Source organism: Ostrinia nubilalis, chromosome 18 (assembly GCF_963855985.1).
Source record: "Ostrinia nubilalis chromosome 18, ilOstNubi1.1, whole genome shotgun sequence".
NCBI classification, from domain to species: Eukaryota; Metazoa; Arthropoda; class Insecta; order Lepidoptera; family Crambidae; genus Ostrinia; species Ostrinia nubilalis.
The window spans coordinates 14,691,802-14,706,600 of NC_087105.1; the positions used below are offsets into that span (position 1 = coordinate 14,691,802).

General features: G+C 38.3%; 1 protein-coding gene across 1 annotated transcript; it reads left to right on the forward strand.

Annotated features, from left to right (window-relative positions):
* Positions 1-10,806: 10,806 nt before the first annotated feature.
* On the forward strand, positions 10,807-13,305 carry LOC135080791 (uncharacterized). Its single transcript, XM_063975513.1, has 4 exons — positions 10,807-10,889; positions 11,717-11,920; positions 12,483-12,577; positions 13,124-13,305. Exons 2-4 carry the CDS (start codon positions 11,886-11,888, stop codon positions 13,303-13,305), a joined length of 312 nt encoding a protein of 103 aa, XP_063831583.1. The 5' UTR covers positions 10,807-10,889; positions 11,717-11,885.
* Positions 13,306-14,799: the final 1,494 nt, after the last annotated feature.

The following is a 14,799-nucleotide window of genomic DNA, read 5'->3' on the forward strand; positions in this document are numbered from 1 at the left end:
TATTATCCCGTAATATTAATACATAAAGACTTGCCACATCCTAGTTCCTACTAGCGCGGCGTCGTGGATAGTCCACGCGCGATATTTGCTCGGCAGTTAGCACTGACGAGTCTATCGCCTAGTGTTTGCGCGGGTAAGTGCCTAGGCTTCCACGCCTCGTTATAGGGAATTATTTTCCTTGCTAGCGCGCGTTTACTTTTACGTAGCGTTAAATTTGTAAGCATTCAAAGAATGTTTGTCGACTCACGTTAGTCTGCAACTATGTAGCCGCGTCTTTGGTTTGTCAGAGATAAATGGTAACGTGTAAACTTCAGAAAATTCTAAGCTCAGGATAAAAAATAGAATTATATTCTTCCTTCAATCGGTTAGGTACAGCTACTCGTATTTTCCGCCTTTACAAAATTTCTATAGCCCTAACTATGTTTTGAGCAAACTGTTTTCAGCAACTTTAACGTCGACTGCCAATATAATGTAGATACGCCTTAGTTTTGCCCTTAAAATAACAGTCTATAGACTGTACGTAATCACAAACGATATGGTTTTCAAACATACTTGTGTCTCTACATCTAAAATAATTTCAAGGTGTACAATTTCTGGATGTTCTTAAGATATTCTTAATTTGAATATCTCTAACGTCATCATAGCAGCTTTCCTCATTCCCACGAACCAATTTCCTAAACGATAGGAACATTTAAGACGCCCCAAAGACGGGTCCTGGCAAAGTTAATTATCCTGAGGCGGCGGATCGCACTAGTTACCGGATTGTAATCTTTTTTGTAGCTGGACCACGGCAGGGGCAGGCAGTGGGGTCACTTGTTATAGCTGGTATCCCAGCATTCCCAGCAAACGCGTAGTTATTTGAATTAAACATAACATTTGAAAAGCTAAAAAGAAACGAAGTTTTTTTTTGATGGCGCATAAAACAAGGACTTGGATTCAGAATGCAAAAAGAAGCATGCTGATAAAAAACATCAAACAGAATACTTACCTTATGGCATCAAGTTCGTCTTAATGTGCCTACTCAAAACACAGAGCCCGATACTCGGCCATTTACTTCCGACCATGACTTATACTTCATCAATTTTATGGCTCATCAGAAAAAATCAATAAGCATATAGGAACAAACGAACACGGTCGCTGGGCCTGAAATACCTTGGAGTGGAGACCCGCAATGACACCTGCGGCAGATGAAGAACACCTAAAAGATGGACAGATGACATCCAGCAACAAGCTGGAATAAACTGGATGCGAGTGGCTGAACAGAAGTCGTTGGAAGGTTGAAGAAGAAGCCTATGTTCGAAGAGAATAGATAAAAGTTGTTGAAGCTAAAACAACTTGGATAAAGATAAGTTTGAATCTATATCTGAATTGTAATTGTGACTTCTTTATAAAGCTTCATTGTGGCTGAATAGGAACAGATGGAAGAGAAGCAAAAAATAGTCCCACAGAAAGAGACGATATAATTTCGTCTCACTAGCAACACTCGTGGGGCTTCCCGGGAAATTAGTTACATTTTATAAGATTCTGTTTGAAAATGCTATCGTGAGTATGAACACAACTGGTTTTGGAACTTTTAGTATTTATTTATTACTGTTTTAATTATTTTGTCTCCTATTGCAAAGTAGATTTCAATTCAAATCAAAACAAACCATAAACCTGGAATGTAGGTAAATAGGCATACAGAATTTAGGTAGGTAGTGTGAAGGGTTAGGGTTTCTTTGCTGACAAGCGTGGCTCCAAAGGTCCAAATAAGAATGCGTGTTGTTCCAGTAGGTAATTGATATTATAGTGTCCAAACTTGGAAACTGAAATTTGATTAATATGGATCATAACATAATTCGCGAAAGTAATTTAAAAAATCGCCGCATAATAATTTACTTCTATTGAATACAATAAAAATATTGAATAAAATAATAATTTTTCGACCTGTATTTACCATGTGGCCATGTGACAAGCAAATGAATTACCTAATTAAAAAATATATTTTCTTAGTATCCAATACGTAGTAGGTACGTAGCTACTCTAATAACGTGATTAAAATATACATTGATAATTTATTCCTTTTGTAGAATAAACGATTATGCCGGTAAATGTTACTCATTCGCGATTTAATACTTCATTTTCACTCACCGTTGCCACCATTCACACCGTACAAAGTGATTTTAATATATTATAGGCACAACTGATATTGATGCAGTAAAACCAACCCAAAACATGTATATTAGGAAAATATAAACTCTCTTTCTCTTCTATACTTATAATAAATCTGTAGAGAAGTCAATTCTGTACATGAAATATATTTTCAAAATAACTATCAGGGGGTGATTAGTGATCGATACTGATGCCAAAAATGCAATCAGTAAATCTATACTTATAATAAATCTGTAGAGAAGTCAATTCTGTACATGAAATATATTTTCAAAATAACTATCAGGGGGTGATTAGTGATCGATACTGATGCCAAAAATGCAATCAGTAAAAATTTTGTCTGTCTGTCTGTCTGTCTGTCTGTCTGTATGTTCCTTATAGAAACAAAAACTACTTGACGGATTTTAACGAAACTTGGTACAATTATTCTTCATACTCCTGGGCAGGTTATAGGATACTTAGGAATTCCAACGGGAACGGGCATTAGCGGGAAAATCCTTTTGTATGAAAAATCTAAACCGCTTAAGTTAGACGCTTGAAATTTGGCCAGCAGGTACCTTAGTAAACTTAAAGCTTAGTTATAACAGGATATTGCAAAATTCCTACGGGAACGGGAATTAGCGAGAAAAAACATTTGTATGAAAAAATCTAAGCCACGTAAGATAGACGCTTGAAATTTGGCATGCAGGTACCTTAGTAAATTTAAAGCTTAGTTACAACAGGATATTGCAAAATTCTCACGGGAACGGTGGTTAGCGGGAAAAAACATTTGTATGAGAAAATCTAAACCGCGTAAGTTAGACGCTTAAAATTTGGCATGCAGGTACCTTAGTAAACTTAAAGCTTAGTTACAACAGGATATTTCAAAATTCCCACGGGAACTGGAATTAGCGGGAAATTCCTTTTGTATGACTGACTCACTGACATACCCACGCACAGCCTAAACGGCTAAACGTAGGCACTTGAAATTTATAAGGGACGTATCTTAGGTACCGTAGAGGTGCACTAAGAAAGGAATTCCCGAAATTCCCACAGGAACAGGAATTACTGGGAAAATCCTTTTGTATGAAAAATCTAAACCGCTTAAGTTAGACGCTTGAAATTTGGCATGCAGGTCCCTTAGTAAACTTAAAGCTTAGTTACAACAGGATATTGCGAAATTCGAACGGGAACGGGAGTTAGCGGGAAAAAACATTTGTATGAAAAAATCTAAACCGCGTAAGATAGATGAAGGGGGTAAAACGGGATCCACGCGTACGAAGTCGCGGGCGGCCGCTAGTACACAATAAAGGATACTGGATCCTTGGACGAGTGTGAAAAATAGAGAAATTGATAGAAATAGACACATTTATTTGTGTTTTAATAGGGTGTACAGAAGATCGAAAATAACAAAATATAGGTAGCGATCAACAATAACACGCAAATATTATCAAAAGAAATCGTAATACTATACTTACAATAAGTTATAGAGTAATGTATATTTTAAGGTACCTAATGGGCAGGACACATAATCATCGATCGATCATCTGACGTTGTCAGAATAGATAGAGACAACAAGAACTGTGTAAAACCACAATTTTCATGGTGTACTGATATCCTGTTAGCCCTTTTAAGTATATGAAGTTATTGCAGCAATGTTTGTGCATGACGCTTCATCGTAAAAATTCAAAAGAAAACAATGTTTAATTAAGTACTATGAATCCTTCGCATACTTACGAACGAAGCGATCAAGCGGCCATCAAATATATTTTCGTATGGATTTAAACGACGAGTGAATATCTCAAGCACGTCAAGAGTACCTACTACATTTCGACTCTATTAAAACGAGTTCGTGCCCAAACAAAATTGCTGTAAATTCAAGCAATACAAAACATAATTAAATAACGGCATCAGACTACAAATTTACATAAGGCTTCTTAGAGATTTATTGGAAGGAGCCCAAGTAATGGAAATCATGTTAAGTACACCAGGCGGGTGGATCGATGAATTTGTGTTTCCCAAACTTTAAACATTTAAACTTTTCAGACATAAAGCACACAAATTCTGATATACCCGTCTTCGGAACCGCATCTTTCTTTCGCGGGAGCTTCCCGAGCTTTAGTTCCGAACTTAAATGAATTATCTTCGGGAGCTAACTTTGCGATTAATTTTCTTCACCCTTTATCATGACTTTATTAAGTAGATGGGAAAAGTAATTTGATTTATGTGTGAACACGTAAGATCAGCACTTTGAGAAAGGAATCTCACAAAGAGCAGTAAATGCAATGAGCATGAATATTTAATCATACCGACCCTAAATGATAAATTTTACTATTAGACTAGTAGCCATAGTGTGTTTGTGTAAACTAAACATGCCTTACATGTTTTAATGTTTGTGGTAGATTGGCTTGGAAAGTTTTGATCCATTTAACAAGCAGCATTCAATATTTTTGATAAGGGCCACAAAATAGTTTTAACAGTCTAGCGGTTTAAAACTAATAAAAAAATGACGACATGGATAGTTACTGAAGGTAAAATGCGAGTATGACTGTCAACGCTGGAAGTCCCATTGTTAATATTATGTCAGTTCATCTGTTTCTGTTTAAAATAAAATACATTTCGGATGATATTACACCAAATACTTCGGTCTGGATGCCAACTACTCTGTACATTGCTGTGCAGCTGTCTCTATATGTATTCCAGCTATTGTGTCGATTATTACTTCCCACTCGTTCCCAAACCAAAAACTAACATCCACGGAAAACATGTAAACAGCATGAGGTTCATTTTTGCTTGCCGTTCCAGTGTGAGGTCGGAAATTTCAATTCACGTTGAGCGTAGCAAAGACTCCGAGATATGCAAATGCGGGCGTAAAAACTTCGGCAGGCAAGTGCGGCAGTCGAAATTTGACAAAAACAAACTTATTGTGGTTCTGCTGATGTGACACCTTTGTTGCTGAGTTCAAACTTTTTACGATCTTTTGCTAGAAATGTGCAGAATACTAATAAAATTGTTATTGGGAATTATACGTAAATAACGTAAAAAGCCACAGTAAGTGTTTTTTTTTTTTCAATAATGGAGCTAGAACGGTTAAAGAACAGTATGATAGCTCTCTTATTAATTACCTCGAACTGACAAACATCTACAAGATAATTATTTCGTAAAAAATGTTCTCATTACTACAAATTTTTGTTTAAATTTGTTTAGAAGAGTTTACCGTACCAAACTCTTTACAAAGATTAATTGGCGTTCAGCAAATGTTATCTTAATGTCTGTACAGCCTAATAACTGAAAATAACTTTACATTTCGCGGGACAAACTGCGATAAAGCGTCATAAACCGCCGGGATAATTACTCCATTATTAATGGTATTCCAGAATCCAGATGATTCCCAAAGTATTTATTTTATTGCCTTCATAATTACTCCTTCCCTGCCTAATCTACAACCAGCAACATTTTGTTTTTTACTTATTATTATTTACAATCAGGTAAGACTGCATGATTAGAAAATAATATGTTATTCACGAGAGCACCGATAAAAATAAGATAAGCATTTTGTACAATCGCTGCTGCGTAGTTTTCATTGAGATTTTTATTTGTTAATAATATTCTTTGCTCTTGCAAGCAAATTGAATATTACGAGTAACTTTTATGCTGTGTATTTGTTGTAAATTGAAAAGTGTTTCGTATATCGATTAGATGTATCAGACCATTGATAAACTACTTACTATACTGTTGCAGATCTTGATGGTGTAAATGACGTGAGAAATGTACTACTGAAACCTGTTTTCAGAAAAAATACCTTTTCCAGTATACTGAGATGAAAACTATGGTCAATCTTATTCAAATAACACCAAACACTGCCAATATTTTTGCTGTTATGTAGTTCGTGAAAAAGAAAAGTAACGTAAAAAGTTTTCCTTTAAAAAAAATGTGACACTTCCTAAATACGATATCAAATATTCCATTAAGATTAGAAGGCCGCCCCTTTAGAGTTACGCGGTTATTTGCGCACGAAATATATCCCGACACGTGTTCCTATTCTGGCTCCGTTCCGTACGTCGCACGCCTTTTAGCGAGTGTATTATTGAATCGTGATCCGAATCTACAATTCACGCGTGTGATACTCGGATGTTTCTATTTACGCGTGATGTTGGAATTGAACCGAAAGTAAGTGAATTCTGCAAGTCAATTGTCGTATAACGTCGTCTTACTTACCTACTTACTTCTACATAGGGTCAATTGTTTGTAATTTTTGTCATTAATTGAAGTCTAGAACTACTATGCCTGCCTTTTTTCTAAGTCGGTACCTACCTATTAATTTAACTATTTGCACTAACCTATGAATAAACAATACATATTTATTTTGTCTATTCTCATATTAAACGGGTAAAGATTTAAAGCATTCCCAAAAGAGCAGCATCAGCTGTGTGCAAACAAAAAGGTCACTTCCGCGACCCTTCGCCGGACTGCGGACTGTCTCAGTATGCCTCCGTAATAACGAGGACTCCGTTAAAATCTAAACTTTGCGTACACTATTGGAGAAACGCTCGCAAATCTAAAGCTAGGTAGTTACTATTTTAGAGAACATTTATTCTAGAAAAGCTGTACTCTACATAATATAGAAAATAAACGAATTTCTACGAATTCATTTTATTAGTCCGCAAAGAAAGTCAAGGAAAAGTTAGAGGAAAAAATAAGGCGACCTAGAACACATATTTTATTGGTTGCCAGAGTTTGGGAGAGACAGCGACATGTCTTGATGGCGAGCGTGTTTGTGTCAAACATCTACATTTACCTCTATACAAGTAAATAGTGTCTTCTCGGTAAGGTTATAAATAGAAAATACACTGATAGGTACCTTAAAGAGGTTGGCAGATTATAGTAGTGATAGAGCGAGATGACGAATATGTAGTCTAGTAGGGCGTAGGAAAATTCGTAACTACAAGTATCATCAGATACTTCAGTTATCGTGACTATGATTGCGCTGCCAATGCTCTTGCTCCTTCGCAATATCAATTTGCAGTTATGAAATTCCAAATCGGCAAAAACAAAAGATCACGCTTCACAAGCGCTAAATAAAAGAATGATTTCGAACGATTCAATAATACTCCAACATTTTGGCGCTAGTCGATGTTCCATGCAAATGAGCTTAACATCGGGCATTTTAATAATATTTTTATTCAGCATCCAACTGAATGAGAATAAGTTAATTGAATTAATCAGGCCCCGGAAATTTGGAACCTCTAAACGCTTACAGAATGGAAGAAAATAATCAAAGTCACGAAGTTTCTTTTTCGATTCCATTTTGTTATGATATTCAACGCAATATTACTGATTGGTTCAGAATTCATAAAAGCGTATCGTTCAGATGTTTACTGAAATGAAGTTGATTACAATAAAAAAATATTTACCTGTTATTTATAAACAATCTTAATCTAATCCTTTCTTAGCCTCCTCTTGGTATACAAGAGGTTTTTTTCTCTAATTGGTGCTGTGTGTATTTTGTTTTGTTTATTTTACTTAACATATTTCATAAATACTTACAACCAAACAATAAATTTGTAGTTAATTAAAGTTCTGTACGTAACCTTAACTCGAATCTAGCACAATGACGACCTTTGTCTCAAACAACCGGCATAATTTAACATTTCTGTTACTTCCAACTGAAAATAAAATCATTGACCTGTAATAATAATTCGTATAACTGAAACAAAACGCTTTCATAAATGTAACTTGAAATCCTACACCGATAACAACACAAGCACCTAGAGCATTTCAATAAATTCCTATTGTCAAAATAAATAAACCTGTTGAGCTTATAATGTTTCCAATCAACAAAAAATATTCACGAATCACGGCTGAGCTTCTGAAAGCAGGCGGAACGCCGGTACTAAAGGCTCTTCAGAGGCTGTTCGATTCCGTCATACTTGAGGGAAAAACGCCTACGGCATGGCACAGAAGTGTGGTGATACTTTTTTTCAAAAAAGGCGACAAAACCTTGTTGAAAAATTATAGACCCATCTCACTTCTGAGCCATGTCTACAAGCTGTTTTCGAGAGTCATTACGAATCGTCTCGCTCGCAGGCTCGACGACTTCCAGCCTCCCGAACAAGCCGGTTTCCGAAAAGGCTTTAGTACCATAGACCACATACATACGCTACGGCAGATTATACAGAAGACCGAGGAGTATAATCAGCCACTTTGTCTGGCGTTTGTGGACTATGAAAAAGCCTTCGACTCGATCGAGACCTGGGCAGTGCTACAGTCTCTCCAACGGTGCCAAATTGACTATAGATACATCGAAGCGCTGAAGGGCTTGTACGAAAACGCCACAATGTCGGTCCGCCTCCAGGATCAGAACTCGAAACCTATCCAGTTGCAGCGAGGGGTGAGACAGGGAGATGTCATATCTCCGAAACTGTTCACCACCGCCCTGGAAGATGTTTTCAAGCTTCTGGACTGGAGCGGATTCGGCATAAATATCAACGGCGAGTATATCACCCACCTTCGTTTCGCGGACGATATCGTAGTCATGGCTGAGACCGTGGAGGACCTAAACACAATGCTCGATGGCCTCAGTAGAGCCTCTCAACAAGTGGGTCTTAAAATGAACATGGACAAGACAAAAATTATGTCAAATGCCCGTGTTGTACCCACTCCTCTGAAGGTTGGAGACACTACACTCAAAGTTGTTGACAATTATGTATACCTGGGACAAACAGTCCAGTTAGGTAGGTCCAACTTCGAGAAAGAGGTTAATCGTCGAATCCAACTCGGCTGGGCAGCGTTCGGGAAGCTTCGCGAAATTCTCACGTCCGAAATACCGCAGTGTCTCAAGTCAAAAGTATTTGACCAGTGTGTGTTGCCAGTGATGGTGTATGGCTCTGAGACGTGGTCGCTTACTATGGGCCTCATAAGAAGGCTCAAGGTCACCCAAAGAGCGATGGAGCGTGCTATGCTCGGAGTTTCCCTGCGTGATCGAATCAGAAATGAGGAGATCCGTAGGAGAACCAGAGTGACTGACATAGCCCGCAGAATCGCTAAAATCAAGTGGCAGTGGGCGGGGCACATAGCTCGAAGAGCTGATGGCCGCTGGGGCAGAAAAGTTCTTGAGTGGCGACCACGAGCTGGAAGACGTAGCGTGGGCAGGCCTCCCACTAGGTGGACCGACGATCTGGTGAAGGTCGCGGGAAGTACCTGGATGCAAGCGGCGCAGGACCGGTCTTTGTGGAAATCCTTGGGGGAGGCCTTTGTCCAGCAGTGGACGTCTTTCGGCTGAAACGACGAAAAAATATTCCACAATAGCGAATGAATCCAATCCGATTGGTCGAGTGATGTCCAATGTATAATTATTGCAACAATCGATGTTTTCAACTTTGTTCACAGGAATGACTTTAAAATATGAAAGTGAAATACAAAGAAAGGGAAAAAATTAAATAGGGATCAAGATTATTATAGTTAGGTGGATTGGGAAGGACTATGGATTCAGCAGTGAACAGAGGTTAAGTTTACTATTGTTTTTAGTGTTAGTGAATTTCTAGATAAATGTGTCAGTGACACAGTGTCACTTGTAACATTATTAAATTAGAATATTAATTATACTTATATTCGATTCAGCGTGACCATGATGTTCAGCAGTGGACGTCCTATGGCTGAGATGATGATGATGACAGACAAAAACTTAAAAACTTAGAACTTGCATCTCAGACAGGATCAAAAGAGTTTTAGCCATCCCTTCTGAAGACATTGTCAAATGTGTAGGTACAGTTATTTTATGGTGCCTTACTCATGAAATATTTATTTCTAAGCAAGAACGATTTTGATTTTTGTTACACCCTATATCGACACCACCCCATCACTATCACTTCACTTTATTCACAAGACTGATGGCAGTTGGTCGTGAAATTGCATTTTAATTATAAATACGTTTCAGCTACGAAGCAGTGTAAATATTAGATCTATCTGATACTGAGATATTTCGAACCTTATAACAATATTGAGTTTCAAATACGTATCAATCAATTTGGGTTGTGAAGTTACTTAATAAGTTTATCTTTTCATAAATTCTTGTGATTTTTGACAGATGAGATAATAATGAGAGATGAACTCTAGAAAATAATATGTTAAATGGAGTAAAATAAAATAAACGTCTCCTTTGTTTTTTGTCTTGATTTTATAAAACAACTATGTTAAGTCGTTTATGGATTCACGTGTTGCTGTTTAGTAAGTGTCTTTTGATTTACTTAAGAGTAGGCGCACACCGTTGATTTTTCGTCGGCCGATAGTTTAGTCGGGCAGTTGATCAGTATGGGCATGTATGGGAGTGCGCACACTACGCCGATTCGATTTGGCCGATTCTTCATACAATTTAAAATCGGGCACAACTATCGGCCAACTAAAAATCAACGGTGTGCGCCTACTCTTAAACGAATATTAGGGTCAAATTTATTTGCTTTTTTACGTCTACCTCAGCATACTTTATGTGCGTCATTTTCGGTTGCAGTGGAAGACGTAATATTCGCAAACGTGTCTCAGATCAAAGTCTCTGAGACGACGAAGGCAAGCCCAATCCACGACAACTGCGCGATGTACATCGGCAAGACGTGCCTGCATCTGAGGCGATACATCTATAATTACAACCGCAATTACAACTACAATTACAACCGCAATTACAACTACAATGACAAACACAATTACAATCGACAGTACATTAATAAGCAACATTGGCGACGACCCCATAGACCGATTGGCAGACAGGCGTAATGTTAACATATCTACATACATAATAATACTTACATAGTCTTTAAATAAGCGAGAAATGCTTACTTAGCAGAATTTAGTTCAAAATTATTAGCAAATTGAACTTACTCCTCCTAAGGCTGATTTGCACCACCTAGCTTTAACCGTGACTGTAACGATAACCGGTGTTTTTTGTATGGAGTTTGAAAGAATTTTAAAGTTTTATTAGTTTAAGTATGATGGTATAACCCAGCAGTTAAGTGTTGTAACACTACATTAAGAAGTAATTTACCCTCGAGACATTTAAACAGGATAATCTTTTTCTTTGTTTTACCAAACTATGATAAAGTAGAGGCATTCGTGATGAGGAAACTGCGCGAAAACCGTTACGTTCGATACCTAAGTAGTTGACAGTTGACTCCAACTATTCAGACTGATTAATTGCTCGACAACCGCTATTTGTCTTTTCTCAAAGTCTGCTATTCCTTTCATCCTGTAGACAACCCGCCACTAAGTGTCAGGCTGCAGTGCTAATTGTGATGTTTCTGCATCATCATCATCCATAGGACGTCCACTGCTGAACATATAATATAGGCCTCCCCCAATGATTTCCAAAATGGCCGGTTGGTGGCGGCCTACATCCAGCGCCTTCCCGCTATCTTTATGAGGTCGTCGGTCCACCTTGTGGGTGGACGTCTTACGCTGCACTTTCCGGTACGTGGCCTCCACTCCAGAACCTTGCTGCCCCATCGGCCGTCAGTTCAGCGTACTATGTGCCCTGCCCATTGCCACTTCAGCTTGCTAATCCGTTCCTATGTCAGCGACTTTAGTTTAGTGATGTTTCCAGGCCAATAAATCTGTCTGAGTACTTGACCACGCAGGCGACGTTCAACCAGGAGGGCCCGGCCCGGCACGAGTTCTACGACCCTAGCTACGGCTTCGAGCCCTACTGGGCTGACGGCGACTGGGTGTTCGTCTCGCCCACCAAGAACCCCAACGTCACCGAGACGGGCCTGATGTGTGGCGACTACTGCAACCCTGTGTACATACGGTGCGTTGGCTTATCTACTTTGTCCACTCATCCATACTAACTAGCTTTTGTAGCCCGTATATCTATAAAAACGAAAGGTCACTGACTGACTGACTCACTCATTCATCACAAAATCTCAGAAACTACAAGTGCTACGAGTCTCAAATTTTGCAAGGGGGTTCCTTTTAGAACGTAAGTGCTCTCTAAGGGGGAAAACGGGATCCACGCGTGCGAAGTCGCGAGCCGCCGCTATGTATTTCATACACCTAAGGCCGGAGTGAACAAGTAACTTCTGGGTAAGCTTGCTCCATCATAACAGATTCGGGCGACAATTGGAATTGAAACAGTTTAAAATATCGTTTTAATGTAATTTTGTTTGAACAATATCAATATTTGACGAAAAATTACAGAGATAGTCAAAACATGTATATTATTTTTTAGAATTCAATCATGTATGCATTGAGAATCGATTTATTTCTCCAAAAAAACTTAGAAAATTCATTTAAATGCTTGAGAAACAAAAACAAACTTTTCAGCCGCAATCGGAATCGATGTAAATTATCGGATTAATGTTTTTCTTTAGATACGGGAGGATATGCGGCAGGAACAGGAAAATGGAAGTGAAAGAATTCGCCAATTACTGCGTGATGAGGGACTCCGACTGTCATGACAGAGAGCGTAATAGTTCACTGTATTCTTTCATAAATAAAATTATAAACTTGGCAGATGAACTCAGATTTGCGTTTTTGGTGATATCGTGTCCGTGAGCACTGAGCATTGTCTATCTGTGCGTTGCCCGAGCACAATTTGTATGTAGTCATAGTCATAAATATTTACTGCATCATGTTGATACTATCGTCCACAGGGTTAACTATCCATTTCCGTTTTTGGTCTTGCTCTCATCAAGTGGTGATGCGATAGAACGAGACGACATAAGGCTGGTTTTAGTGTCACGCGGACTGTCAGTGCGGATCGCTCCGCACAGCCGATTTGTATGAACTGCTAGGGAGCGGAGCGGTTCCTCCGGACCGCATTACTCTAAAACGTTCCTTACAAGTTCATACAGATTGGCCGTGCGGATCGGGTCCGCACCGGACGGTCCGCGTGACACTAAAACCAGCCTAACGGGCAACGGGCAGTTAACACTGTTGCCGATAGTAAAATTGTACATGTAGATTGTCTTGTGCTCCTATGTTGCGACTTCAGTAAGCTTCATTGTTTCAGTTTGGCACATCGCGTACCGAGGCAAATGCCGCAAAGACTTACCGATCTACCGGACCCAACCCACATCCACGATTCAGCCGAACGTAATGGAAGCCTTGCAAATCATCGAAGAGTTCAAATTAAGACATACGAACATATATCCGCCGAATACAACAACGAGAACAACAAAAAAGGCTGGCTAAAATTAATAAATACCTACCTTATTACAGTGTTTATATTGTATTGGGTCACAAAATCAGAATTCGTTAAATTAAACCCTTTTAAGATACTTAATTGTCCCCCCTGGCTAAAGGAGACAACATGCCTGGATTTTTCATCACTGATTTAAGGACTGTTGTCCCCCCTGGCAAGCATTATTTAAAAGCCATATTTTATATTTTTATAAGTAACATATTATTAGAAATACTGGTAACTGATTGAATGCCAAATTGCCCAACTGAAAATAATAATTAGGATTTTAATACCGAAAAAAATGAAATATAAATATATTACAGTAAATAGTAATAGTATAGATAAAGTTCTATTTTGTTGCGCCATCGTCTAACTTGGAGTTAACCAAATGTATCAGCACAGGATACAGCCAGCTAGGTACGACAGTTATTGGTGAGTAGATTTCATAATGATGATTGAAACTAATGAATGATTACCCAAAAAGGAGGGTAATGTTTTGGTGCATCTAATAAACTACGGATAGTCCGCTGTATCGTATTGTCATATCAATGTCAACAAGTGGTATAATTCACGTATTTGACAGTCAAAATCTCGCTGACGTTCAGAAGTCGTCCCATTGAAAAACAGTTCTAAATCCGTATTCGCAAGGGTCAATTCGCTAGAACGATTACTCGATAGGATCGCAACTCAGCAATTTGTCATTTTGACGTTTAATCACTTGAACCAAACTTCAAAATAGGTTAATAGGTGAATACCGCGGAGGCAACGATTGAACACGCATAAAAACGAAATCGAAACAAAATCGGGCGATTAACACGTGAATACTGTAGCGATTAAATCGCTAGCATGTCGTTGAAGTTTTGTTACGTAAATACGATTACAGGGCGTTACGAAGTACGCCGGACGCAATAGTGTTAAATAATGATTAAACAGCATAATACTTTTAAACTAGATTTAAAACTTTTCATTCATATTATGGTCATTTATGTGATTGTAATCCTTACGAGTATAATCATTCACATGGAAAAATTCTATTAGTTTTAATGTCCAATAAACCTAATCAACTTTCTGGCTTGATGACGGAGGAAAAACAATTTATTTTACGTGTGTGGTAGGTATTTCTCTATTATTTGGACATTGCAGTATTGTAACACTTTTTTAGTACTTTGGTTTCACAGAAAATCATGACCGTTTTCATGTTTACTATATTATTTTGCAGTATGATAACGTTATTATGAGAACATTCATATTTTTGCTGTGTTCAATGTTGTACTATACGGGAACAATTGCTCCTCAAGCGGCTCTTGGACCTGAAGGAGCTGGAGGCCCAATGGAGACTCCTCCAAGGGGGCAAGTTACAATTTACCTACGTTCTATGATTATTGTTTCAAATGTTTTTAATTGTTAACACTTTAACGGACCAGTTGCAGAAGTATCTCTTGCAATTACTGTCACCACTCTTTATATTTTTGTAACACATTAGTAGCATAGTAGCTCTATGCCAC